The sequence below is a fragment of the Corticium candelabrum genome, chromosome 1 (genome assembly GCF_963422355.1).
Source record: "Corticium candelabrum chromosome 1, ooCorCand1.1, whole genome shotgun sequence".
In the NCBI taxonomy this organism is placed as follows: domain Eukaryota; kingdom Metazoa; phylum Porifera; class Homoscleromorpha; order Homosclerophorida; family Plakinidae; genus Corticium; species Corticium candelabrum.
The window spans coordinates 15,263,914-15,291,856 of record NC_085085.1 but is presented as its reverse complement, the minus strand read 5'-3'; the positions used below and the strand labels follow the sequence as shown (position 1 = coordinate 15,291,856).

General features: G+C 40.8%; 4 protein-coding genes across 4 annotated transcripts; all 4 read left to right on the top strand.

The window, feature by feature from the left end:
• The first annotated feature begins 5,673 nt into the window (after window positions 1–5,673).
• LOC134196030 (uncharacterized) lies at window positions 5,674–6,775 on the top strand. The gene is made up of 2 exons (XM_062665115.1): window positions 5,674–6,509; window positions 6,573–6,775. Exon 1 carries the CDS (start codon window positions 5,766–5,768, stop codon window positions 6,462–6,464), a length of 699 nt encoding a protein of 232 aa, XP_062521099.1. The 5' UTR covers window positions 5,674–5,765; the 3' UTR covers window positions 6,465–6,509; window positions 6,573–6,775.
• A 5,483-nt stretch (window positions 6,776–12,258) lies between these two features.
• On the top strand, window positions 12,259–14,097 carry LOC134179458 (creatine kinase M-type-like). Its single transcript, XM_062646358.1, has 4 exons — window positions 12,259–12,333; window positions 12,492–12,531; window positions 12,597–12,671; window positions 12,748–14,097. Exons 1-4 carry the CDS (start codon window positions 12,309–12,311, stop codon window positions 13,970–13,972), a joined length of 1,365 nt encoding a protein of 454 aa, XP_062502342.1. The 5' UTR covers window positions 12,259–12,308; the 3' UTR covers window positions 13,973–14,097.
• A 287-nt stretch (window positions 14,098–14,384) lies between these two features.
• On the top strand, window positions 14,385–16,144 carry LOC134190897 (intraflagellar transport protein 22 homolog). The gene is made up of 6 exons (XM_062659438.1): window positions 14,385–14,513; window positions 14,623–14,705; window positions 14,787–14,876; window positions 15,440–15,538; window positions 15,603–15,703; window positions 15,772–16,144. The coding sequence occupies exons 1-6, from the start codon at window positions 14,472–14,474 to the stop codon at window positions 15,921–15,923; spliced, it is 567 nt and encodes a 188-aa protein (XP_062515422.1). The 5' UTR covers window positions 14,385–14,471; the 3' UTR covers window positions 15,924–16,144.
• A 512-nt stretch (window positions 16,145–16,656) lies between these two features.
• Window positions 16,657–26,236, top strand: LOC134192319 (NFX1-type zinc finger-containing protein 1-like). Its single transcript, XM_062661044.1, has 36 exons — window positions 16,657–17,462; window positions 17,662–17,760; window positions 17,839–18,054; window positions 18,111–18,457; window positions 18,513–18,678; window positions 18,748–18,837; window positions 18,912–19,025; window positions 19,151–19,257; window positions 19,351–19,431; window positions 19,494–19,765; window positions 19,822–19,914; window positions 20,089–20,214; window positions 20,289–20,423; window positions 20,971–21,151; window positions 21,225–21,357; window positions 21,414–21,601; window positions 21,665–21,813; window positions 21,874–21,985; window positions 22,227–22,522; window positions 22,723–22,926; window positions 22,982–23,056; window positions 23,112–23,267; window positions 23,329–23,409; window positions 23,465–23,535; window positions 23,637–23,759; window positions 23,820–23,909; window positions 24,049–24,166; window positions 24,247–24,399; window positions 24,460–24,660; window positions 24,887–24,993; window positions 25,081–25,105; window positions 25,178–25,261; window positions 25,326–25,502; window positions 25,582–25,750; window positions 25,869–25,962; window positions 26,026–26,236. Exons 1-36 carry the CDS (start codon window positions 16,771–16,773, stop codon window positions 26,231–26,233), a joined length of 5,733 nt encoding a protein of 1,910 aa, XP_062517028.1. The 5' UTR covers window positions 16,657–16,770; the 3' UTR covers window positions 26,234–26,236.
• Window positions 26,237–27,943: the final 1,707 nt, after the last annotated feature.

Genomic DNA, 27,943 nt, shown 5'->3' with positions numbered 1-27,943 from the left:
ACTGTTGAACTTGCTTAAACAGTGACCTGGTGTGTGTGTGTGTGTGTGTGTGTGTGTGTGTGTGTGTGTGTGTGTGTGTGTGTGTGTGTGTGCGCGCGCGCGCGTGTGTGTGTGGCCTATGTCCATTGCACATACAGCTAACGTTCAGGATCAGCTTCAAGCTGCAGTCACTGTTGGCACAAGAGCACAACAGTAGCAACAACAATAGGTTTTCAAGTATTGTGTGGACAAAATTGCAAAATTTGATCTACAAAACAAGCATTTAGTTGTTACTGCAATTCCGTATGTTAGAATATTTTTAATGCAGACATTATTAATTGCTAACACTTAATGTCAACAAAGAGGCACGCTCACGTGGTTGCACATGCACACTTGAGCTGATTTCAAGCAATCACTAGGAAGCTCTTTCTACTAAATTGCGCATGCGCAAAGGTTTGTGGGCTGTAAGTGCAGCTACTCGTAATTCAAAGACGATGAAACGTACACTAAAAAAGACACCAGAAACCAAAATCTATATAAAAATTGTGTAAGCTATTATAGTAACACATTATGTCATTATCCAGGGCAGTAGATCAAGCAGTGCATGTGCATGAGGCTGACACACACAAGACAAATCTATGAGTTGTCCACAAATTTAGACTTGCTTTGACATTGAACAGCTAAGAGATCAAATCGCATCTGCTATCTACGATATCATGACCTGCAGATATAGTCGATATATGAGTGACCTGGATAGTCTGCTTACCCAACTCTCTGTAAAACCGTCCAGCATCTCGTTGAAACAAACCGTTCTGGCGAAGTCTCTTACGATTCTTCTCCAGTCTCCTGGTCTGCTCGACCTTAAACTTAAGTTCCATTTTCAACCGATTAATGGTGACCTCACAACTCTCCGAACAGGAAATGGCCAACAGATGCCGGAGAAGTCGGAGTTCACATACGAATGCCCGATGAACCCTTTCTAACCTCCAGCAACAGTGAGATCGCACGTCGAGGTGTGAGAATCTCCATATCCAGCCTTCGTCTCCATGTCGGTGTTTGAGAATTGGTTGACTTTCGTCTCTCTAACTAGGTCCCGCCTTTTGGACACTGTGAAGCATACCAGATAACTGATTTCACTCATATCTGGTTCATTCTTCAACGAATTAATGATCGTGTTAAGATCGACACGACTGGCCCACACGCTCGTAAATCGACGTAAATAGCACGTAAATAGACGTGAAATACGAAGACACGTAATTTTTTCGTAATTTACGATCCTGGGTCGTATTTTACGTCTGAAGTGTAGCTTTGCGCTTGCACGTTGCGACGTAAATTACGAAGATCGTAAACTACGAAAGATTTACGCGTCTTCGTATTTTCCGTCTATTTACGTCCTATTTAAATACGTCGATTTACGCAACATCGCTATGTCATAATGACACGTGCACTGCGTGATTGCACTGCGTGATTACACTCCGTTATATTTGACATTATAGTCTAGGAGCTCTCGAACATTCATCTTTATTAATTAATTAAGAATAATACCTCCGTTCAGTACATGCAAATGTGTGTAAGCCGTATACAGAGTACTACACAAGGCTAGCTAGAAAGCAAAGGTTTGACGGAGCCGTCAATCTGTGTGAACTGAAGGTTCCGCCCATGGGAGGGTCTACGCAGTGTACGTAATTGCGGTTGATAAGCGTTGAGGTGTCATTAGACGCTTTGTGCCAATGGATGGTTCGCTAGAACTGGTGAAAGGCAACGAAGACCGGTTGCAATACACGGTAAGCAATTAAGAATATATCTATCTAATTATGTAGTGCATGATTGGGGTTTGGCTATAGTGACGTCCCCGATCCACACACCCGTATAATGCTTGCGTGCGCTGACGAACCTATACTACAAACCCGTAGGTGTACAGTACACGCACAGCACGTGCATTGACACGTGACACGAAGCCTTACCATTACGCGCGAAACCAACTCCATTGAACTGTAACAAGCAAGAGAGTCGAAATCGCTACTGTGTGAAGTGTGTAAACCGGTGCCCATTTGAAGAAGTGGCAGTTCTAGTAAACGTACCAAAATAGGAGTGTGGGGTGTGCACGTGTCTGACTGTCAAGGAATAAATTAAACTAGTTGTGAACATTCAGTGATCCAGAAAAAGTGAGGGACTGTAGCTAAGCAGACGGTGTTACTGTATTTGAACGCGGTTACAGTGAGAGACCAAGGACTGGAGACAGTGATTGTGACATATATTGGCATGTCACTTCCTATTTGGTCACAGAGTATCTGTGGAGCTCACAGAGATGGAAATTGTGTTAGTGGTTATGTTGATGGAGAAACATCACTCGAAGCTCTGCTCCAGGCACATCAATGTGCTACCACATCTACGTTTGTGACACGAACGTCTACAGTAGCAGACATCTGCCAATCTTTGAAAGAAGAGTCTAAAGCAGAGCTGAAGAAAACTCTTCCGAGGATTCTATTTCAGTGTTCAGCTGGTGAGATAGTTATTCCATTTGATGGCACACCATTCTGTTTCTGTGGAAGGAAGCAGCTGGAATGTCAGTTTGGTCCCTCTTGCCTGAAGTCTGGAGAGACGTATTCAGCAAGGAACAGAGACAGCGGTGGCAGTGGAAAGAAACGTCTCCTACTCCAGACAACTAGAAAAAAGGATGCACAGCCCATATTAGCATTCGACAAGTCATTAGATTTCCTGATTTCAAGTTACCGTATGATACCCCATCTACAACGTCCGACTTCAAGAAGGCAAGAGCAGCCATAGTGAGGGAAGTGCAGAATGCAATGAAGAGTGGTACAGCCAGCTACACCAAACGATATTTTGCTTCACTTCCTGACGTTGATGCTCATTCCAATCATTCTTGTGGAGGAGCTGCAGGATTTGCACAAACAGTTCACCCTGCAATCATACATGAAATCAGTAACATTGTTTGTGATGGAATAACCAAAGTGACTGAGGTGAAAGCAGCCTTACGAAGATTCGTAAAAACCAGACTAAATGTTGATCAAGGTATAAAACCTGAGGAGACAAACAGAGCCTACTATCCCTCTAGTGTTGACATAAAGAACCACATCTATTTAGCAAAACAGAAACTCAAGCTATCAAAACTAGACCAAGAAAATTTGTCATTGAGTATTATACGGTGGCAAATAGAATCTCCTGGTACTAAGTATCATTTCCGACCTTACAGAAATGTAAAGGGCCCTCTAAACACAGCTTCATCCTGTACAGATACACAAAATAATGAATCAGTCAGTCTGTCAAAAAACAATTTTAGCAAGTCATGCAAACCCAGGCCCGACGCACCGATTACCTTTAGCTCAACAGCTTCTCAATCTCAGCAACACATGCTGTATGTCCATCAAGAAAAGTGGCAACAAGATTTATTGGTACGCTATGGCAATACCATCAGTCTTATTGATGCAACATACGAAACAACCAAGTATGATCTTGCGCTCTTCTTTATCTGTGTAAAAACTAACGTTAACTACACAGTAGTTGCTGATTTTGTAATACAGCATGAAACAGCTGAACAAATTGCCGAAGCACTACAAATCCTCAAAAATTGGAACTCAGCCTGGAAACCACAATTTTGGATGACTGATTACTCAGAAGCTCAAATGACAGGCCTCACTACATCCTATCCAGAATCAACCCTGTATCTGTGTGACTTTCATAGGGAACAAGCGTGGACACAATGGGTAAGAGATTTAAAGCATGGATTAAACACCACAGAGAGTGAATCACTGTTAGAAATACTGAGAAAGATGGCGTATGCCCCTCCATGCCAAGAGCCTGATAAAGCCATTGATTACTTTTACAGAAAAGAAGAAGAGAACTTAAAGCAGAGTGGTGTGTGGCATTGTCATGACCAAGTCAACCAGTGGCTGTCACGAAAGTGGCTGTGTATTCCTGAGGTAAGACTCATGTGTGTGTGTTTGTGTCTGTCTGTCTGTCTGTCTGTCTTTCACATATATTTTCGAACATTCATCTATCATACAAAGAGTGCTAGGCAATGACATAATGTTTTAGGTGCTACAGTACACAGGAAAAAGCACTAAAAAACAGTAACAACTTAACTTAAAAGATAACCCAGGTCAGCCTAGTGGCTAAAGAACTGGGTTGAGTACTTAGCGCTACTTGTGTCACTTGACAAGCTTGCCATCTTCCTCAGTATGACTTTGGCATTGCATTTTTGCAGCTGAAGGGAGAATCTTTTTCGCCAAAAGTCAAGGAACTCTGCAGCGTTTGGTCTACCAATTTCGTCACATGATTTCTTTGCTAGTTTCTGCAGGAAGTTTCTTCCCATGACACCCCAGCGTCCAAAATGCTCCATAACCAGAGGAATGAGACTGACAGCAGTTCCACCTGGTAGACAATCCTTCTCGTATTTTGACTTTTTTCTCTCCTCTCTTCTCTCAGCAGCGGCGCCATGTCTGTCTGTCTGTCTGTCTGTCTGTCTGTCTGTCTGTCTGTCTGTCTGTCTGTCTGTCTGTCTGTCTGTGTCTGTCTGTGTATGTGTGTCCGTACATGCGAGTTTGTGATATCTGTGTACATGTCAGAGAAGTTTGTTAGTAGGTTTCTGATACATAGTTGTGCTTCTAAATGTCTGCTTGCTGATTAGAAATGGGCTCGATGTTTTCGTGACAACTCCTATCATGCTGCAGTTGAAACAGACAATGGGACTGAGGCTCAAAACAAGCTATGAAATATTCGTATCTGCCAAGGAAGAGAGACCTGACACTATCAAGCATTATCGAGATTCTCATTCACCATTTCCTACCAGATCAAAGAGAAAGATATCTTTTTCTAAACTATAAAGCAAGCTCAGACTATCGTTCCTATGACAAATCCATACCATCATATCTAAATAATAGACCATCTAATATTGTGGCTCATTGTCTTGAAAAGAAGTCATCTGCTCTCAGGTTTTGTGCTGAAGATGTTTACTGCAATCCTATTAGATCTGGTGTCTTTCATGTGAAGTCACAGTTCAAAAAAGATGTTTGGCATACTGTTGAATTCGGATCTTTTCAGAAATTACCATCATGTACTTGCACAGACTGGAAAAAAGAACAAATTCCATGCAAGCACTTTTTGCTGTGTTTCGCCTTGTTGAAGAGTGGGATTGGAAGAATCTGCCTACCAGCTATCTAGAGGGGCCATACCTGTCAATAGACAAAAGTGCTCTTGATTCTAGATTTCGTAGCAACCATGAATCTGTGGAAGATCACAATGTAGACAGTCTGGACTATGACAGCCAACCAGATTCTACCATGGTTACAGAACAAGATTGTACTGAATCAGCCAGCAGCGTGCTTCACTGCCTGCCAGAAGGAAGGGTATGTATTGTGTCCAAAAGAAATATTAACTTATAAGGCCATCTGCTATTAACTCAGACAAGTTCAGGCCCGGATCCAGATGGGAGTTCAGGGGGTTTCAACCTCCTATTTTCCAATAGGCGTGGTTCAATAATTTCATTGGAAAAGAGAAACTTAGTAATGCTATAAATAACTGCTACCAGGTCAACCCCCTCTTTCAAAAATAACGGGATCCGGGCCTGAAGTTACATCTAGCACCATGCTCATTCCCGCTTAAGTGTACTTAGACAGTGAAACTGTGGGTTTACAGCTTGAATTAACGCTGTTGTGTTGTGTGTAGAGACAAGCCACAGAGCTAAAGGATGCTCAGTTGGATGCAAGAGAAGCCATAAAGGAGGCAGAACGTCTTACATACCTAAGTCAAAACGTGGAAGCATTACGATGTCTGGCAATAGCTATTCGACAGTCTGTTACAAAATTGAAAGAGCAGATGCACAGTCAACAGAAGGCCTCTTGCTTCTACCATCATTACGCAGCAAATCCTCGAAGAGAGCAACAGCCAGAAGACTGGTAAAAGAAGCCAAACGAGTAAAGCAAAAAGCAAAAAGTGAACAAACAGTAAGTGAACTACCACCACGAAAGAAACGTAAGACAATTCATAGCAAGAGAGTGGGGATAAAGGCTGACCGCATGAGACACGAAAACTCAACAATGAAAGACCGGCAAGGACGGAAACGGAAACTCACAGATGCAGTCAACCCTCACACTAGAGAAACAGAAGCTAGAATCAGCTGTAACGCCTCCATTGACTTCAATCAGAATGCAGCAAATGTAGACTTTCAATGCAACAGTAAATCACTCCTCCCCGTCACACCTACATTGTGTGAACCAACCTTCCAAAGCAAAAGTAGAAGCAGTCTTGACTTTCTAAGACGGGCATCCAGCATACTAACAACTTCCACATCTGGTTTACAAAAAGAGAAACAACTTCAACAAATAGCTCATTCCTATGCCGACAGTCAGGCGAAGGCAGCACAACTGCCAATTGAGTCTGCAGAGACAAACACAAATTCTGCTAACCATGTAGAACACTTTGATGAGCCAGAAACTGATGGCGCAAAAAGATTTGAAATCAGATAACTACGAAGACAACTGGATAAACAACAGAGTGACATAGATAATTCAGTGAGGAATAGATGAAATTATATTATGGATTGTTAATGATCACGTGTGCTTTCGTTGTTGCAGGCAATGAAATCGACGCAATCTACAGTAAACTGCCAAGTGATTAATACTACACGTGATCCAATAGGTTCTGACAATGAATTTTACAATTTCATCATTTGTTGCTATAGTTTAGTTGCTGTTTTCTTTATAGATTGCACAAGACCATCAACACAGGTTTGAAAATAACACATTATTGTATGATCCCTATTATCATTCGCCAACACTCCAACAACAATCATCATTATTCACTACTCAGAGGTGAATAATGATAAATGTTAGAGTGTTGGACTCCCTTTGATACATGCAAGCATACAGACACCCTCATCTCCAACCACCACTTACCCTCACACAATTTAAATTTCTTTATTACAGCTATCCTATCTTTCAAAACCAAAGGAAGTGCTACATCACCCGATTAGCAATGCTGATCGACTCAACCGTGCAGACGGCCAATTGTGTTTGACATTAGAAGACGTCCATCTGATAGCCAGCAGCAAACAGTCAAATGCCACACCAGTATAATCTATGCATCAAAGCAATTCTAACACTTACAGAATGAGACATGACTTGGTCTTTATTTGTTTAGTTGTTTGCTGTACTTGTGTGTTTAACTAGAGCAAGATTCAAGGACTAGTCTAGTAGTGTTATATTATTCAAATACATCGTAGTGTACTAGGGTATGGCATCATACCTTCATACATTTTCACCTAGGCTACTATGCTAAGTTCACACAGGTAAAGAGAGACACACAGACACACAGATACACAACTACAAACTGACAGACACACCAGATAGACAGAAGCATACACAAACAGACACAGACAGAGTCAGACACACACACACACACACACACACACACACACACACACACACACACACACACACACACACACACACACACACACACACACACACACACACACACACACACACACACACACACACACACACACACACACATGCATACAAGGTAACGTAGATAAAATTTGCAATTCACTGGTGTTGTCGGTATGTCACTGCTGTAGAGAATTAAAACAGAGACCAAACTTCAAAATCATTTAATATGTATTTGCAATCTTTGCTTAAAGCCTAGATGGACTAAGCATCTAATAATTACCAGCATATTAAATCAAATACCATAGTGATAGCCTAAAAGATTTGTTTATTTCATCCTTCGCAAATAGGAGAAAGATCTTTCTGCTTCTGAAGACATGAAAGCATGTTCACCTTGCCTACCTACAGCATCTTACCAGTCACGTACCCGTAGAGTTAGGAGAACGTAAATCACTCTGATAAGTAATAATATAAGTATAGTTTCACTATACAGAATTAAATACTGTTGTGAACCATCAAACAGATGGTGACCGTCACATTAAGCTTATACAATTCAGTCGAATGTTTCACTTGAATTAAAAACTTACTAAAGCGTGGTGTTTCTACTTGACACAATAACCCGCTCACAATGTTTGGGAAGGCTTCAGCCTTCCCCAGCCTCCCAATCCTACGCCGGTGCATGTATTATGTTTCCAATAAATATACCTCCGCTATAATATACATATATTCATTTTATTGATCGCCATCAAGTTTTCTAACTTTGAGAATAATCGCTTTGAAAACAAGTAGCAAAAGTGCTATTACTTTTCAACAGACTTTTGAAAACTTGATGCAACAGTTATCAGTGTGCTTGTGGAAACACAATGTATATGCAAAACCTTCTCTAGAGGAGATGTACAAAAAGGCTTCTATGAGCTAAACTTCGATTCAAAAAGTAATGTCAACATGATAAGTTTTGGTGATGTAGTAGGCATAAATATGTAGAACAGGCCTGTGGTCAAAGTCGTTTTGCGCAGGATATGCAAGACATTCGGCAGCGCATAAAACGCCATGAATATAGCACAGCGTAAGTGTTTATCTTTTTGCACTGTTGTATGCATTTTTGGGATAAATTTTGTCTCCTGTGCATCTAGACGATCGCGACGGCCTCGTCATCCTAGGAATTCCAGATCCGTATCTCGCGCCACGTTACCAACGCAGGACTCATCACGACATCCACCTCTTGATCACGAACAGGCAGTCGGTGATGAAGGTTTGGGAAACCTGCAGCTGTCGCCAATTGCAAGCTCGGAACTACGTATTTCTCGTGCACGTGACAATTGTAATTCATTATCACAATATTTAAATTCAATTTGTGGTACGTAACAGGTGAAATAGATTTCCAAGCTGCAGGGCTAGCGACGGCTGCAGGTAGCGTACCCACTTCCAAGCAACAGATGCATGCTTTTGAACAATCATGACAATGGGCTGCCCCGTGGCGCTGGGACTTCTAGCTAAACGACAGGTATTCTAAAAATAGCTGTATATAGATACTCTGGTATAGTGTGACTCACAATCATTTTGTAATTAACATAATTATTTTGATAATAAAGGAAATTTTTGCATATCGGTGTGGCAATTGGCACTCTCGCGTTATTGCATGCATCTAGACGAAACTCAGTCGTAAATGCTACGTAACTGCTACGTATACGACCGTAATTGAAAAGTAATTAGGCCGTAATTAGACGTAAATTTTACGTAAATGCCCAGTATATGAACCGTTTTCACAACGTAAATTGACGTAAGTTAGAGTAAATCGAGTCGTAAACCCTATATACGTAAAACAATCGTAAGTGACCCGTAATTGCAACGTAAATGACCGTAAATGAACGTAAAGCGGCCATTTACGAATAAATACGCCTAATTTACGAGCACCATAGGCGTAATTTACGGTTTCAATACGATGATCGTAGAGTCGATTTACGTGCTATTTACATCAATTTACGAGCGTGCGGGCCAGTAGTGAGATCACCGATAAGTTTCAGGGTTCCACTGTTCACAAAGATCCTTGCAAGGCGTTGTCTCTCACAGATAGGAATTTGCCTGACTTTCTGCAACTCCTCAAGAAACTCTTATTTATTTATTTACTTATTTATCTATTATGTGTCATTATGCCCCTCCATAATGGGCAAGTGGGGTCTTTACCCCCATCTGGGCGTCCACCAACCCGGCAGGTGAGCCCAGCAGGGTACATGTTTCCGTGCAGTCCATACGGCTATCAATGACTAGCCAATTCGATATAGATTGCAGGCATTACGGTGACCGCGAACTCGTAGACAGCACGCCTAGTGGATATCAACGACCACCAGGAAAGCACTGAACGTCATCGTCAACGGACCGTTCGCCAGACCTCAGAAACTCCCCAACGACTGAAACGAGTCATAGTCTCATGGATAAAGCTAGAGAAACATGAGAAAGAAAGACAGACAAGTTTCATAATTTACTGTCGTCACTGGGGTTTGAACCCCCAAACCATGGAGTGGTAGCCATTGTCGCTAACCACTAGTAAGCCTAACAACTAGGCTGTGAAACACATCGGCGAACAATGGTGTAGAGCAATGGATAGAGGGGAGGGGTCCTGGGTGTGACTGTCATGTCAGTACCCGTCTCTTTAGCGGCACACGCCCACCGCAGCCGAAATATTTATTGTTTGTTGTGCTAGTAAAGTGAACGTACGCGTACTCTAGTGCTTTGATTGATGGATAATTCGTTCAATTCCAGACTTATAGACGTAGTGACTAGCGTAGAAAAACCCTAGTACAGGTTGAAGTGGGTTCACTGGTCCGTAGGTCAAATACAGATTTAGCTGCTATGGGGCGTGGCTACTAATACAACTGGACCCCCTATTTTAAAAATTTTTGTAGCCGCGCCAAGCCTTTTGCGTCCGCTATTCGCTGAGTCACGTGATTCTTTCAAAGTCCCGTCTAATTCACTCTTACTAAAAACTCGAAGTTATTGCCAGTATTTGTTCGGCCTTGAATTTCATCAAGGAACCTGTCGTACTATGTTATCTAGTTACTCTCTAACTCGACGACACAACGAAGCTGCCAAACAAACTCGGTCTCTACAGCTAGCACTGTCCAGGTGCCCGAAGCGCCTCCCCCAAAATAGAGACACAGTTGCACGTACGGTTCCACTTATCCGTAGTATTCATCGAAAAGTACACCAATGCATGTGTATAACTAAATGCAGGTGTTTAGCTAAATGCATAGTGCATGTACAAGTACGGTTGGGCCGCGAGTCTCCTGATTGCATGCATCATATTGCATGGCCGTTTGAGACAGATCTCGAATTTTGAAGAAACACAGTTTTCTTTTGATTTTTGATGTTTCTCTAGACTGAAATATGATCTATGATGCTAGTGGGTTCAATTCCTAGAACACTAAACTATCCCTTCTAGAACGGAACATCAATTATTGTACAAAAAGACCGCGTGCACGTGGCAACCTAGGCCATTTGCTATCGCCGTATCTCTAGATACTATTCATTTTTTTAATTTTTGTAGCACATGTACACATGGTGCAAATTGAACATAAAAAGAACAAGGAAGATAAATACTTACGCACACACGACTACGCGTTTTGTCTTGCCAGCTTCTTCCATTGAATTATCACGGATTTCATCGTCTTCCTAGCTACTTGGTCGCCATCGAGTAGGAAACTGTTAGATAACTGGTGAGGATTACGCGACATGACCGACAAAGACGCTAGGCTAACATCACACCTACTGCTAGTGTAGCTACAGTAGATATTGGCAAGCTATTGGATTTTACTTCCTTGACTGTTACCATGCACCTACAATCATCATTTGTACGTCTGCATACCATCTATCTAGGCTTGTGCTGAAGTTCATGGAATGCAGATGCACGAACAACAAAGAATATCCAATCGTGCAGAAGTCTGCATGTAGGCGAGCTGTACGACAGTACTGTAGGTTCGAGTAGACTAGTCTTGGTCTACTATTGGTATAGCTCTAGGCGACAGTCTGTATTACGCTACTGCGATACTTACAGAAATTCCAATTGAAGAGAGAGCGATGAATACCGCAGCTAACATTTCCTTGAGAGCCATGTTCGTTGTTTCTTGTACGTGTTGCGACACCAAAACCCAAAATGGTAATTTCCGTATGTGACACATGCTAAAGCCAATGCACATTTGCTTCGTCACTCGCTTGTTTACTTCTTTTCCGTTCTCAATAGGTAGACCTTCGTTTGCTGGCTGCGCCTATCTCTGCATGATTGTCTAGCAAACGTTAAGACGGACTGGTGTGTGTGTGCGTGCGTGCGTGCGTGTGCTTGTGTGTGTGTGTGTGTGTGTGTGTGTGTGTGTGTGTGTGTGTGTGTGTGTGTGTGTGTGCGAGCGTGTGTGTGTGTGTGTGTGTGTGTGTGTGTGTGTGCGCGCGAGCGTGTGCGCGTGTGCGTGTGCGTGTGCGTGTGTGTGTGTGTGTGTGTGTGTGTGTGTGCATGTGTGTGTGTGCGCGCGTGCCTGTAGACGGGGTATAGCTTTCGCCAAAGCCGCATAGCAGGCTAATCTGTCTTGTATGGTAGTCCTCGACTCTCGCGTAGTAAACAGCTGTACTAAGCAAGCAACCATCGAACAATCATTTTGGACTAAAATATTTGTAGTTAGCAGTCTTCTCGATCTGTACGTACATGCAAGCTGTTTGGCAGATTTATTTTTGCTTACTAATCTGCCAGGATCTTAGAGTCTAGTTATTGCTCTACATCATATTTTGTCGGGCACGTACTGTTTTAAGTTTTGAATCATCAGACTATTACAGACTAAAATATCATACCCCGGACTTGTGTTCATCTGTGACGTCAGAATTGGTCAAACGTTGTTTGTAGAACATTAATTTGCATTGCTCATTTTGTATCACTTTGATATGGGTTGTGGCTCTTCCAAATCAGGTGAGAACGACTGAAAAAAGGTTTATCTCTAGCGTACGACAGTAACGTAACAATTATTTACGTCTATTACGCCGGCGCTTTATACTATTAGTTGGATACATGATATCACTTGTCTATAGTATGGTTCTAGCGAATGTTGTATATATGCATGTTTATAGTGGTGAATGCCAACACGACGCCGACTGCCGTCACGCAACGGTAACATTCGCCATTTATTTTATTCATACGAGTAACAAGTAAGACGTACGGGTTGTCTACAACAGGCAGGTGGCCAACGAAAATGAAAACGAAGTAAGAAACAAACATTTGATAAAACAATCAGTGATGAAGACTGGCTTGTAAGAATCTCAATATACACGTGTACATTTAAAAATGTAAAATGTATGAGATAATGTACGTAATGTGTGTCTATAGAGTGACTACTTTAGCTGTTCAAGCTACCGGTGTTGCTGAGCGAACGAAAATTCCTACAGTGGATACTGTAGCTGTTCAAGCTGCCGATGTTCCTGAGCGAACGGAAATTCCTACAGCAAAAGTCACATTTGTTGCTGACAGTTTTCCCAAGTTAGACAAGCACAACAACCACATGGCGAACACGTTGACAAGACAAACGTACGAGCGTTTGTCCAAGTTGGCCACGCCGAACGGATTCACGATCGACCGAGCCATCCAGACCGGTGTCGACAATCCCGGTCACCCTTTCATTCTCACTGTCGGAGCCGTCGCCGGTGACGAAGAGACGTACCGAGTGTTCGCCGATCTTTTCGATCCGATCATCGCGGCACGCCATAACGGATTCCAACCGACAGATAAGCACGTTACCGACCTCGACCCGTCGCATATCCAATGCGAAGTCGACGAACTGGATTCCGACTACGTGCTGTCGTGTCGTGTACGCACCGGCCGCAGCATTCGCGGCATCTCTTTACCACCGTTTTGCACGAGAGCGGAACGACGCGAAGTCGAGAGTATCGCCGAGAAGGCACTCGGTTCTCTAACCGACAGTTTAGAAGGGAAGTACTATCCACTAATGGGCATGAGTGAAGAAGAACAACAGCAACTTATCGACGACCATTTTCTATTCGACAAGCCCGTCTCTCCTCTTCTCACCGCCTCTCGAATGGACCGCGATTGGCCCGACGCACGCGGTATCTGGCATAACCTCGACAAGAACTTTCTCGTGTGGGTCAACGAGGAGGACCATTACCGGGTGATCTCGATGGAGTCGAGTGGTAACATGAAACGCGTGTTCGAGCGATTCTGCAATGGTCTGCGTCTCTTCGAGGAGGCAATCAAGCGAGACGGGCACGAGTTCATGTGGAACGAGCACTTAGGTTTTATTCTAACGTGTCCGTCTAATCTGGGGACGGGATTGAGAGCCGGAGTTCACGTCAAACTCACTCATCTTTCAAATGACCCGAGATTTGCCGACATTCTAGAGCGCATGCGCTTGCAGAAGCGCGGTACCGGAGGCGTGGATACCGCGTCTACCGACGGAATCTTCGATATTTCCAACAGCGATCGTCTCGGATTTTCTGAAGTCGAGTTGGTTCAACGAGTCATCGACGGCGTTGCAAAACTCGTAACTATGGAGAAGAAGCTGATAGCCGGAGAGTCTATTGACGATCTGCTAACGTAGTCGGGCACCTCACAGCGTTTGCTACCTAGTTACATCATGAGTGTCTTGACATGTAGACCTTCTAGCTATCCTCTGTATATTAATAGGACAAATGTATATACACATTGCAGCAACTTGTAGCTTTATGGTCGTATGGACCCTGGTATCATCAACAAATGCATGAACACAACCGAGACCGTTGCGTCATACGTGCAGCTTGTTGTTCGCCTAGACGTGCTACAGTACTAGATAGTTACTCCACACTTCAGATTCTTGCTGCTCGATGTCTACTGATTGATTAAGCGGCTGATATCGCAATACGGTTGTCATGTAAAATAACCGTCTAGTGCTAGAGTACTGGGTACATCTAGAGGATGACTGCGGTACCGCTGCACGACACACCGCTGTTAGTGGAATTCCAAGGCTGTGGTACCATAGCAACGGCCTAGTGTGCTGCCTACATAACTTGTACTCTAGTATAGCACTTATCACTTCTTCTCTTATCGTGCTTTCTTTCGAAATGAGCGTATCCGTGAAACTACTTGTGGTCGGACCTCCAGAAGTTAGTCTTAGAGCTGCTAGATCGAGTCGTGTTGTAATTAGACTCAATTTTTTTATATTTGACGGTTAATGAGCTTGCTTGCATGTCTGATTTACCTCTATTTTGTCAGGCTGGGAAAACTGCTGTCTCCAATTTTCTATCAGATATATCTGAAAGTACATCAGGCACATATCGACCTACTCAAGGTGTCAGGTGCGAGTGTAATTAATTGCCCACAGTGTGTGTAACCTATTGTAGATGTCGTGTGTTGAAACTCGCTCTGATGACTTGCAGAATACTGGAGTTTCCTGTACATAGTTTACGCATTGGTGGCAGAAACGTTACAGCTGAAGTCGAGTTGTGGGATTGTGCAGGAAGTCCGAGGTTTAACTTTTAATTAAATTCAGACTGTCACTGCTTATTATCTGACGTCATGTTCGGGTGACCGTTTGTTTTGTTGTTTACATTTTACCAAATTCAGTTGATATTTAGTCCTGTTTATTATTTAGTGTGGTTTGCATTAGAGGTTGATGTAGTAGCTGATCATGATACTGTTGTATGTGCACAAATCTGTATGTGTTTGATTGTCTATATAAAAATTCACTTTGTTCTTTCGATCTACTGCACAACAAACATGGCATCACTAATAAGGAATGTGAGTGCAGGATTCTAGCTATTGGTCAACCATAGTTTTCTAAAAATTAAGCCACATTAGTTTATTTTTTGCCTATTTTTGTATTTGTATTAATTTGTTTGTTAGATGTACTTGGTGAGCACAGCGATTGCAATATAACTTTTTGTTTTTGTTTTTTTTGTTTATTATTAACTTGTCGCTATATGAGGTATGGGCTAGATATTGCAAAGAAACATGATGTTTTAGAATTTTAGCTACTGCTAATTGCACAATATGAATAGACAGCTAGTTTTTTCTATGACTTGTTTGACAGGTTTGAATCTTGTTGGCCTGCATTCTGGAAGGACACAGATGGAGTAGTTGTCGTTTGTGATCAACAGCAGGGCAACTATGCAAAGCAAATTGAACTGTGGTAATGACTTGTCACACACTTTCGTGCCTGCCTGATTTGATAATGTGGTTAAGTGTTTGTGCAGGTATAGCCAGTTTGTTCAGCAGCAAGGATTGAAGGATCTACAAGCCATGGTTATTTTCAATAGGAAAGATTCTTCCGCAGGCAATTTACGTCTCCAGTTGTGTGAGATGGTTTGGTTATTTGTTTGTTGTTGTTTGTCTTCAAGTTGTGTTGTTGTGTTGGTGTTACAGCATCTCGGTTAGCCAACGTGTCTCAATTTGTCGCTAATCTAGAAGAAGATCCCGATTCTCTTCGTACTGAATTCAACCGCTTCCTGTGTAATGTTCTTGGGGTTGTAGCTGAGAAGAGAGACCAACAAGAATTGAGTATTATGAATCATTAGCTGCAGTATATGTAGAGTGTTGACGACTAAATTGCTTTCTTTTGTAAATATACTGTATGTCACTACAAAGTTTATATCACAACTAATGTCAACAGACCATATTATGCTAGTGTTTGCTATACCATAAACAGTGAAGACAAGGGTTTGGCTAGATCCTAGGTTTGATAATCTTTGGTTATACTAGCTGGTTAGTATCAAGTTATAAATTATCAAGTAGGTTGTGCAGGATAAAGTCTAAAAATTCAAAATATCTAATATTTAAGCAATTAAATGGTTCCATCTTTTTACAAAATCCACACCATCAGTTGCTGTCATCTATCTTTAAGACAAAGAGCTGTGTGTGTACGTGCGTGTGTGCGTGCGTGTGTGTGTGTGTGTGTGTGTGTGTGTGTGTGTGTGTGTGTGTGTGTTTGTGTGATTGCGCATATCTCCAAAACGACCAGTTGCAGCCCCACCAAATTTTGGTGGCGCACGCTGATGCCATCGTTGGAAACAGTGAAGGTGTCACTGTCTTCCAGATACAATTGCTTCCTAATCGAACCGCCTCCGACCATCCTCTAGCTCCGACTCGCTCTTATACTTTTCTAGAACGGCGCATAAGATATCCAGCGAATTTGAAATGTACAGTGTACTGTAAATTCTGCAGAGTAATTACAACACCGGCTTTCACAAAATTTGAGCGAAAACAAGGGATAGCGAACAGGAAGCGCGGTAACAGTCACGTGATCATTGTCCGGACTGATCTGCTCTTCGCTGTGAACTTACGCATGCATACTGTGTAAGTTCATACTGCGTACACAGAAAGGATCATCTCTGTATCAACTTAAAGAACTGTTAGGCAAGGAATATGGCTGCAGCTGCAGGTGGTGACTCTCCCAGAAAGAAATTACTGCTAACTATTCGACGACAGTATACGAGTCTTTCTACCACAAATCAGAAACAAGCGTCGGAAGCCTTCGAGAAAACTTTTTTGAAACTGTGGGGTGAACGGTCACGTGATGCCTCGTTTGACGGGCTTCTGTTCAAAGTTTGTAAATGGCTATCACTGGAAAAGCCAAAGTTGTCCAAACCACAAGAGCGTGACCGTGCTGTTAGATGTCTAGAAGACTATGCAAAAAGTTTAATTGACAGTATGAAAGTTGAAGAGAATGTCTCACAGACCAGTCACAAATTTTCAGACCGTCCAGCCTTTAGTAAAACTGAATCTACTTTTTCAAGGAATGAATGTTTGGATGCAGCCAAGGAGTCTGCTGTTAATAGTGACACTAAGTTCAACGATCAATCAGTTGGAGCAGTGAAGGCTTGTGGGTCACTCAAAGTATTTGCAGTGAGAGTGGAGGGAACTATTGTGCGTTTCAAAGGCAAAGACATTCAAGTTGGCATAACTGATGAAATCAAGACTGATGATAAACGGATGGAGGTTTCAATACCAAGAAATGCACTATTCTCGAGTGGTGTAAGACTTAATCCTGGTGATGTTGTAACATTCAAGCAGTCTGAGAAAGATCCGTGTATAGGTTATGCACCTGAAGTTGTCAGGTGAGACACACACACAACACACACACACACACACACACACACACACACACACACACACACACACACACACACACACACACACACACTTGTTGGCACAGCAGTCTATTATTATTGAAGACTTGTTTTAATTTATTTTTATAATAAATGACACATCGGAGATAGAGATATTTTATTGTAAGTTTGCATTTGGTTGTGGTAGAATTGTAAAAATGGAACAAGATGAGATGGAACGGTACATTAAAAGAGTCAGAGAGAAAGCAGAACAGAACCCTCATGATGCTATTGCTTTTATAACTCGGTAAGGCACACTCTGGAGCTACTTTATGTATCTGAGGTGTTGAAATGGACTACTCACAAATTCATATATTACATGTAGATGTATGCCTCCTTGGACCTACGTATGCTCTCAGTCTCAACTGTCTAGTTGGATGACTTCTGATATTCTTGACCTCGTTAGTCTGTTTGTATCTTTTGGTAACTGTCTAAGGAGTGATGCTCGACTGGGACGTATTCTGAAAAGTTTAGCCAATAGTCGTTTTACAGCCACTATCTTACAGAAGTATGTGAAGAGTAATATTCACTCATACTTCAGGTAGAACTCTATGCAGCATTTAGAGTTATTATTTGTGAAGATTTATTTGTCTTTAGCCCTGAAGCTGACATTATTCAGAGAGTTGTGGAGGCACTGATACAATCTGTTCCAGAGAGGTGTACTCGTTTACTTCCAATTATTGAGTATCTTGCACAGATGGCTCATCATGAGACTAATCAAGGCCAAGTGTCTTGCATTGCCAGTAGTCAAGATGAAGGGCTAAACCAGGACGTCGTCAACAGAGCTTGTGATTCATGGAAATCTGTAGAGTTTATTCTCAGAACTACTCGGACTCTAGCTGTGTCTGTATTTGGTGCAAGTGAGGATGTGGCTAGTCTCAACTGGCATGAACTTCCTATTGTTCCTTCTGTAACCGAACTGTTAGGTCGAAATCAAGTGGAAGGTGAACTTGGTTACTTTAACTTGAGATTCTGTATTGTTTGGAATTTTGATGTTAGATGTGTATATACCAACTGTTCTTACTGATCGACCCTATGAGTCTGAGGATGCTTATCTAGACACATATTTCCGTCTGCTTCGTGAAGATTGTTTTCATGAGTTAAAAGTGGGCATTCAGAGGTATTTGAAAAGTGAACTTGATGAGCGAGACATGGCACTATACAGGTTGGTTATTTGTTTATGTAGTAGTGTTGTGTGCACGTACAATGACTAAATTGTTAATAAATATTATAGGATTCATCTTGATGGTCTTCGAATAGACAACACAGGCTTGGCTTTGTCTGTTCGGTTTAAATTTCTTGGCAAAAGAGTTATTGACTGGAAGTAAACCTTGAATAATTTGAATGTTTTATCTTATATATACTTACATTGTATGGACACAACTGTTAACTGTTTAGCTACAGTCGTTTATTGATGTTTGGAAATCTGGTGTGTATAAGTACGAATGCTGTCTTTGATGAACCAATATGGGCAATGATTGCGCACCGAACTCCTGAATTACTGCAACAAGGGTATGATTGGTTGAGGATCTAGACAGTAATTCTGATGTAAATGTATGTGTTGAGATGTAGTGTTATTTGTTTGTACATTTATTGAAAATTTTGTGTTGTGCTTTTGTAATATACTTGTATTTTAGAATTGTGTTCTTGACGCTGAGTAGTGAGCACAATCGTTTGTCTGATGCTGAGGTTGTCTTGTTGCTGCAAAGCTGTGCAAATATCAGTGCCAATCCTCACAAAGCCAGTACGTATGGCTAGCTGTCACTGCATTTCTATTTAATTAATTAAAGTAGCAGGATAACATCATTGATTGACATAATTTTAAATGGTGTTTTAGTGAGAGTTGGCATTATGGCTGAGAGCCCATCATACTATCGAGCATATGGGCCTGTTCTTCGTTCATTGAAAGACAAAAGCAGTGAGTTCACTGTATTTCATGCTCTTGCGATATTGAATGATCTAATTGAGCTTATTGCTTAGGTGGACTGCCGTTTAAAGAAGAGCTCGTTGACATAGTCTCCAGTCAAAAGTCACCAGAGTATTTGCAAAAGGGCCATATTGACTGGTCTTGTATCTTTGATAAGAATACCTCTAGTACAAGTCATGAGTCCTCAATTGGTTTGTCAGGAGAAGATAGTTCTCCAATAGATGAGTTTGAAAATCTGGTACATCAGGGTGTACCAACTACTTTTGATGAAACACAGCTGTCAGCAATCAAAACCTGCTTAAAGAACAGAGTTTCTCTTATTCAAGTAGACATCTTACTCTACTTTCTGTCATATTATGCCTAATCTGGGGTACTATTAAGGGTCCACCTGGCACTGGTAAATCTTTTATTGGTGTCAAATTGGTTCAACTAATTTTGTCAATGGATGAAGAAAAGCCAGAAGGTCCCATTTTGGTCGGTAACAATACTTTTCTAGATATTATCATGATTTGTCTATTTTATCTATTTTATTTTCGCGCCTGTTGTTGTTAGTCTGTCTAATAATTAGCTTGTTGATTTGTTTGTATTTGTTTGTCTGCAAGTTAGTACATTAAGAATTAATCAATTATTTAGTGTGTGTCTGAATAGGTGTTAACGTACAAGAATCATGCTCTTGATCAGTTTCTTGAGGATTGCTTACAATTTTGCAAAGATCTAGTACGTGTTGGTGGAAGAAGTCAAAGTGAAAAATTGAAACAGTACAATTTGAATGAGGTTGTTAAGTTTCTCTTAATTACTGTTAAAACGGTGCTTCTTGGTAATGGCTTATGATTTGCTTGTGTTTACAGCTGAAACGTGATGCTTTTGTTGACAGAGATATCAAAGGTACTAAGCGTCAACTGACTGATTTGAAAGAGCAATTGCCACTTGCTCTACACCAAATGAAGAATGCACCAGTTTTTAGTGTCAATCGATTTATTGAGGTAATGATTGTTCAGTGCTCTATCTTGTTGTTGTTGTTGTTGTTGTTGTTGTGGTGGTGGTGGTGGTGGTGGTGGTGGTCACTAAGTGCATGGTGGTGGTCACTAAGTGTATGGTGGTGGTGGAGGTGACCAAAACAAGTGAAACTGTGAAGGGAATGCACACAGACGTGGCTTACCAGTATGTGACTAACACTATTGTTACTTTGTCTCTTTCCTCTGTTGTGGGTGACCGTAATAAATAGGTTACTTGTTACATATTACGTAAATCTTGTTTAGCAGTGTAGTTGGCTTAATTGCTCTAGTTTTGCTTTCTTAGAATGGCCGGAACAGGTAACAGATGTGCACCTGTCTTCTTATGCTATTAAATGAGGTTTTAGATGATTATTAGGTGAACTCTTTGTGGTGCATATGTGTATGTTGGATGTTGGTAAATGTTTTTATATATAGCTTCACATGCAGATACACAATCTAACTACTGTAGGAGAAACGTGTATCTGTACTTGTACAAATATTGCGTGTGGTGGGTTCTACAATCTCGGTATTATAGGTTGCTACTTTGGAGCAAATTCAGTCTCTCTGCCAAGGTTGTCCTGTGGGCTTAGTTGATTCATCTTTGATGTCATCTATAAGTGAGATAGTAAAGCTAATTAAACAAGTTTCAATTTCTGAGTATTCTGCGGAAATCAAAGATGTTAAATCAAGGCTTTTGCAATCACCTAAAATGCAAGGTACACGATAACTATTTTCTCTTTCTGCATGCTGCCATGTATTGATTGTTAGAATTGTTGTGGAACTTTGTAGCTACTTTGTCATGTCTTTTGGTTGAATGGACACCTGCTAGTACTGTTTTCTTGTCTGTTTGTCAACCAGAGAAGGTACCCAGGTATCTTCTCAGTGAACAAGTTACTTCTACACAATCCAAACCATCGGAAACGTAGTGTGCTATTAAAATATAATCTAGTTTAATTGTTTATGCAAACTTGACTTTAGTTTGGATGAGTACGTGGATGATGAAGATGAGATTGAAGATATTTTTGACAAGCGATGCTTGACACAAGATATTGAAGTTAATGCTAAGTTGGCTGATCGGTGGCGAGACCCAAAGGAAGGTTTCTTACAAATAGATGACGTTCGCTCTTCTAAAATGCCATTTGCTTGTGTTCTCCCTCATGTAGTAGGTAGGCTGCATCTTGTCTAGTGTGTTAGACAACATTATATGAATACGTAGTGTCATGTCATAGGCAATGTTGATGGCAATGATGTGATTGGTGTTGACAATCTGTGGCATTTACCAGTAGAAGAACGCGCACGACTGATTTTATATTGGATGTCAAGATTTAAAGAAGAAGCACAACAAGAGGTTGTGAAGATCTTGAACTCAATTTCTGAGGTAGAATGCGATTAGTTCATGTGTTTTAAAGTGAAGTACTATATTAACTGATTTTCGAAGCTATCCAAGCAATTGGAAGAGCAGAAAGCTGAAGATTATGCAAAACTAATTTCAAAAGCCTCAATTGTTGGAATGACAACAACTGGAGCTGCTATTAATTCTACACTTATAAGTATGTGAAACACACACACACACACACACACACACACACACACACACACACACACACACACACACACACACACACACACACACACACACACACACACACATGTGCACACTACTGTAATTATGTAGAAATTAAGATAATGTGTATCATAGACAGTGCATTAATGATCAAGTAATGAAAGCTAGTGGTAGAAGAGAATCTACATTGCAGTGCACAATTTGCTAACTGAAATCGTGTTGTATAGATGTGATAGCCCCCAAAATCATTCTTGTTGAAGAAGCAGCTGAAATCTTGGAAGCACAGCTTATAGCTGTACTGCCATCGAGTGCTCAGCATTTGATCATGATTGGAGATCACCAACAACTTCGTCCTCAAGTTCAATCCTATACTTTGAAACGTGATCATGGAATGGATGTTTCAATGTTTGAAAGGCTCATAAAGCATCTCCCATTAAGCCAACTGGGATACCAATGCAGGATGAGAGAGGAATTTGTTGCACTGATTCAACCCATTTATCCAGATTTGAAAACACATAAAGAAGTATGAATTTGATTCCAATCTCTTGTATTGTCTACATGCTTTCTACGGCCTCTGTAATATCTTCTATTTATCTTTTTGTTTGCATGGCCTGTATGTGTTTTGCTATTATTGTCTATATTATTCATTTTTATTTAATATTATTTTTTCTTCTGCTAATTGTTCTGTTGGTCTGCTTTTCTTCTAATTGCATTGTGTTACAGTTGGTGAAAAGAAATTGGGCATGCAAATGTGTAAGGAGGTCTATGTTTTTTTGGACACATTCATTTAAAGAAGAGCTTAGCCAATATTCTAGAAGCTGGTGCAACAAACAAGAGTTAGAACAGCTCTTGCTTGTCTTGAATTGGCTAATTCTCAATGGGCATCAACCTGAAAAGATTACCATTTTATCAGCATACAGGGGCCAGGTCAGTTTAATCCATTTGATCTGTTTGTAGAACTGGTTTCTTATTGTTGTCACAGTTACTTGAGATACGAGCACAGCTGCAGCATATGAAGGCGACAGATGTTGTTACTTCAACAATTGATAGATACCAGGTTAGAAATCTAAGGCCTTTAGCTATAATCAATATTAAAATTGCTTTTCATTTAGGGAGATGAAAACGATTTTGTGCTGGTGTCACTTGTTCGATCAAGGAGACTTGGCTTTCTTGCTGCTTCCAATCGAATGTGTGTTGCTGCATCACGAGCCCGGTGTGGAGTTTACTTCTTTGGCAACGATCAATTGCTACGGAAGGGCTGCTGGAAGGTGATTCAGATTGTGATCAGAGCATTTTGTCATGACTTAAGACTTGATTTTTTCAACTCAGCAACTCATTGAACATATGGAATCAGTGGACTGCTTTGGTGTTGTGTTTCCTCTAGTTTGTCCAATCCACTTGGTCTGCCCGGTTTGTTTGCAGTAGTTTTACACTTGCTAATAACTGATTGCACAGTTCTTTGTAGGTGATTACCTCAAATGGTGCAAAGTGCGTGACTAAGTGCGCTACTCTTCTCTCTTGTGGTCATCACTGCAGGTCAGTACTGTAGAACTTGGATTAATTCTCTCTGAATGCTGTTTTGCAAAAAACATTTTTGGTATTATTTTTACATTTTGTTGTCTATTTGTTATTTGTAGTGATCTTTGTCATTTATCAAAACCTCACCCAAAATGCAAGGTAAATGTTGAATTCAAGTTTCCCAAGTGTGGTCATCCTTTACAGCGGGTATGCCATGTTCCCGAAAAAGACTTGTATTGCAAGTAAGACATGCATTCTGATTTAACGTTGGAAATTGTTGGTTGTAAGACTTAATGACACAGAGAGATGGTTCAACATGAGCATCCACAATGCAAACACACAATTCATCATCCATGTTGGCAAGACATACAATCAATCAAATGCCAGTTAAAGTAAGATTGGCATTGCCACGTCATATTTATTTTTGTGTTTAATAGTTAGTTTGTCTGCTTTGTTTGCTATTTTATGAATCATGCAGCTAAGTATTAATTTTAGTGTAAATTATATGATTTATGTGGTGCTTTATTTCAGATGTGAACGTTGTAGACCTCAGTGTGGACATGCTTGTGAGCTCTTATGCCATCAGAATTGTGTTTCTGCTGAGAAATGTTCCAGCTGTGATGCAATTAAAGAGGAAACTTCTAAGAAGGCAAGAACAATTAAGACGTGTAGAGTATAATAGCTATCTATTAAAAAGTTACTGTTACTGTAACATTTCCGGTTGATTAGCAAGCAAGAGCAAGTGCCAAAAATGCTGAGCTTCAACGAGTTGCTCTTGAAAAGGAACTACAGAAACTACGAAACAAGCCTCCAGAAGCAACGTGTTTGGTAGATGTAAGCCAAACTGCTGAAAACGATCTGTTTCGAGATATTCAAGAGAGAGTAAGATATATAAGCAAAGCAGATTATAATTAATGATATCACAATACTGTGTATAATTAGGTTTCTTGGTTTTTGCCTGCAACAGATGGAATGGAAATAACCATTACTTCTCTCAAAAGAATAATGAATTACAGACTACATAAACAGTGGCTTTCGGCTAGATTGAGACTGCAAGAGGTGACTGATTTTGTCTACCGATTCCTAGTAGTGTCGCAAGCTGAACTTGAAGATGTCATTGAGAAAGGAATAGCAGCACGAAAGGTTGTATGTTGTTGTGTTGTCGTATAATTGTTGTTGTTTTTGTTGTTCTTGCTGCTGCTGCTACTGCTGCTGCTACTGTTGCTGTTTTCATCATTAACTAGGTGTATACGTGGGTGAATGAAATGCGTTTGAGTGCTTGCATTGATTGCTAGACAAATGTGTACAGTTTAATAGATGTATTGTGTATGTATGGTTTACTTTGTCTAAGCATTGGACTGTATGTCAGAATGCATCATTTAATGAAGTCTATTCAAAGCCTTTGAGTGAGTTTTCAGACTGCGAAGAAAGTTATTGCTTGGTGCGATTTAAAGTTCTGAAAGGAAAATGTAAAGAGTGAGTCATGAGTATATACACTTTGCTGTTTTTATTGATAATATTAGTTACAATGTTTGACTTGCTATTTTGTGTTTTGTGTTGTAGGTATGATTGTGTAGAACGTGCAGTGGTATGTGCTGTATACTAACGTTGTATTAGAGAGCTCATAGCGACAGCAGACTGATAGTCACTTCTCTTCCAGATAAAGAAGGAAGGATTTGATTCAGGAGTAGTTCAGGACAAGGTCAACGGTTTAAAGAGACTAATTCTGTTATCTTCCTCTCAGGTACAGCTTATAGTTTCAATGTGCATTTTTAATTGCTGTGACTCAACGGTAAATTATTTCTAAGGCTATGCCAGACTATGTAGCTTCGTTTGCAGTTACACCAATGAAAACAACTACGTGTACGTCAAATGAGCCAGGAATGACGTTTAAACCTGGTCATTTTGAAGTGAGATCTTTACTTCCTTCTCGAAACTTGAAAGACCGACTGGATGAGTTGTTTTTCCGGGAAGCAGAATCCCAGGTCAGTTACTTGCGAATAAGTTGAAACAGTCTGCAATCAAATGACACATGCTGTATATGGCATACATCTGTTCATGCAGTTTTATCGTATGTTCCGAATACAAGAGCATGACAGGAAGAGTGTTCGTGTTGTGCAAGTTGATGTAGTTGATAATGGTGATCTCAACATTCGATACAGAAAGAAAAAGCAACAATTTGAGGCTGAAAAGAAACCTGTGGATGAACTATTTGTTTTTCATGGAACTTCCGGTAAAATTTTGCGTCTAAGAATTGTCCTCTTGTATTGTATTTAAGAATATGTCAATTTTATTTGTCAAACACATTTGTATGACAAGTTGGACATTAACACGTTTGTCGATCTGTACAGATACGTCAATTGACGCCATCATTAGGGAAGGTTTCAAAATAGGTGGTAAGGACATCAAAAAATCTCATGGATCTGCTTATGGCATAGGTGTTTAGTAAGTCGATCACGCTTGCACATCAATCACTCAAGTCAGTTTAATACTTTGTGCTTTCACTAGCACTGCTGAAGATCCATTAGTGGCCATGGGTTATGGAAAGAGGGGTGAGTCTCAAAAGCTTCTTCTGTCTCGCATTCTACCTGGTCGCGAAGGTGAAGACTACAAGCACGGTAGAAGTGAGCATGTATTTGTCTTAGAGACATCGGAGCAACTTTTACCTCAATTTGTTGTGCACATTGCAAGTAAATTGAATTCAGCAATTGTGTGATGTTAGTCTTTGAAGCAAAGTTTGAAGTCTGTAATTTCTATTGCGAATGCGTTCTTTAGGCTACGTACGTTTGCACGTTCAGGAACCTACTATAGCACTTGCACATGCATGCACACACATGCAGCATGGTCTCCTAAATGTTTATATTATAAAAAATAATAAACAAACGATATAAATTTTTATGTTTATATGATATAGTATACATGGCCCGTCCTTCGTACGGGCAAGATACTGTAGTGTAAAGATAGGTCTGTGGACACGTCACGTGCAATCTTTGTTGCGAGGTCCCGGATGTGCTGAATGAATTTGAATCTTGCTCTTCGCGCGTTTCGATCGAAATCGACACACTCCCCGTGTAGCGCTTGCTGAAGAGAACGTGTAGGTTGGATTCGGTGCAAATGCAATCAGAATTTGGAGAGAAACGAAAGCGCTAGAAGAGTAAGTTTCGTCAGCAAGAAATATTCGATTGCTCGAAGCTTTACGAAGGACGACGATGCATACAGTCTACACAGAACTGGTGTGGGCGTGTGTTCGAATGAACTGGAATGTGTAGCGTTTGCGTCATCGAGAAATTTTACACGGGGGTCGACCCCTTGAGAGGGGGCCCGGTACATAATTTTTTTAATTCTTTTACACAAACCTTTCCCTGTGCGTGCCGAGTGTGCGTGCCAATTTCGGTTGCAAACGGACAAGAGAGGTGGCCGCCAAACGCGAAAACACGCACACACACACACACACACACACACACACAATTTGAACCTTATATATTAGATAACATAAAACATAAAATAAAAAATTATCTTTTAATTTCTAATATAAGAGAGAAGTGTGTGTGTGTGTGTGTGTGTGTGTGTGTGTGTGTGTGTGTGTGTGTGTGTGCTGAAAATGTCAAAATGACTCATCATTGAGTCAATCGCAGAGCAGTATTTGTGTTTGCATGGTTCCACTGTATGTCTAGCAACCACAGACAATGGACCAAACAGCCAACGTTAATTATTGAGTCTCGGAGAGCTATTTACAAGACCATTCTAATTCATATTTGGGTCTTGAACAACAAATTTACCTGTCTGCAACGGCTATGAGTGCAAACCGTCTGACAATTATACGGGAACTTACATGACTTTGCATATTATAGATGCCGGAGCAACGTCTAAATACCGTAATACTCTGACGATAATTACAGATTATTCTATCTGTATTATAATATACATGGACTTTATGGTCTCGCAGTCGCTTTGTACAAATAAATTTAGAGTTAGATTTTACCAGTAACGTGCCTAGAAGCAAAGTCTAGCTATCTATCTAGATAGCTATGCTAGACATAGGCCTATAGAATTTGTACTTTTTCGCGACAAGCCGATCGTTTCTTCAGAGAGTCTGAGAGCTCCTATCCGTCACACGGTGACTCTAGAGAGCACGCAACAAGTGTGTAGTGTGTAGCTTTAGTGTGTGTTGTGTATTTTGTGTTCACGTATTCCGTGTTTGTGTACCTCAGCCCCTAGAGGAAAGAAACTACATCTGAGTAATCTGGTGTGATCGAAATCTAAGTAGCTATAACTATAACTATAGCTAATTTCGCTTTCACCTGGAAACAGCTAGCATGCATGCCTATGCGCGTGGAGAGCATGTCACAAAAATGACCAGTAGTTAGTTCCTAGGATGTGAAACTTGTAATCAGCTTCTTTGTATCATGCACCATTGATTTTCGCC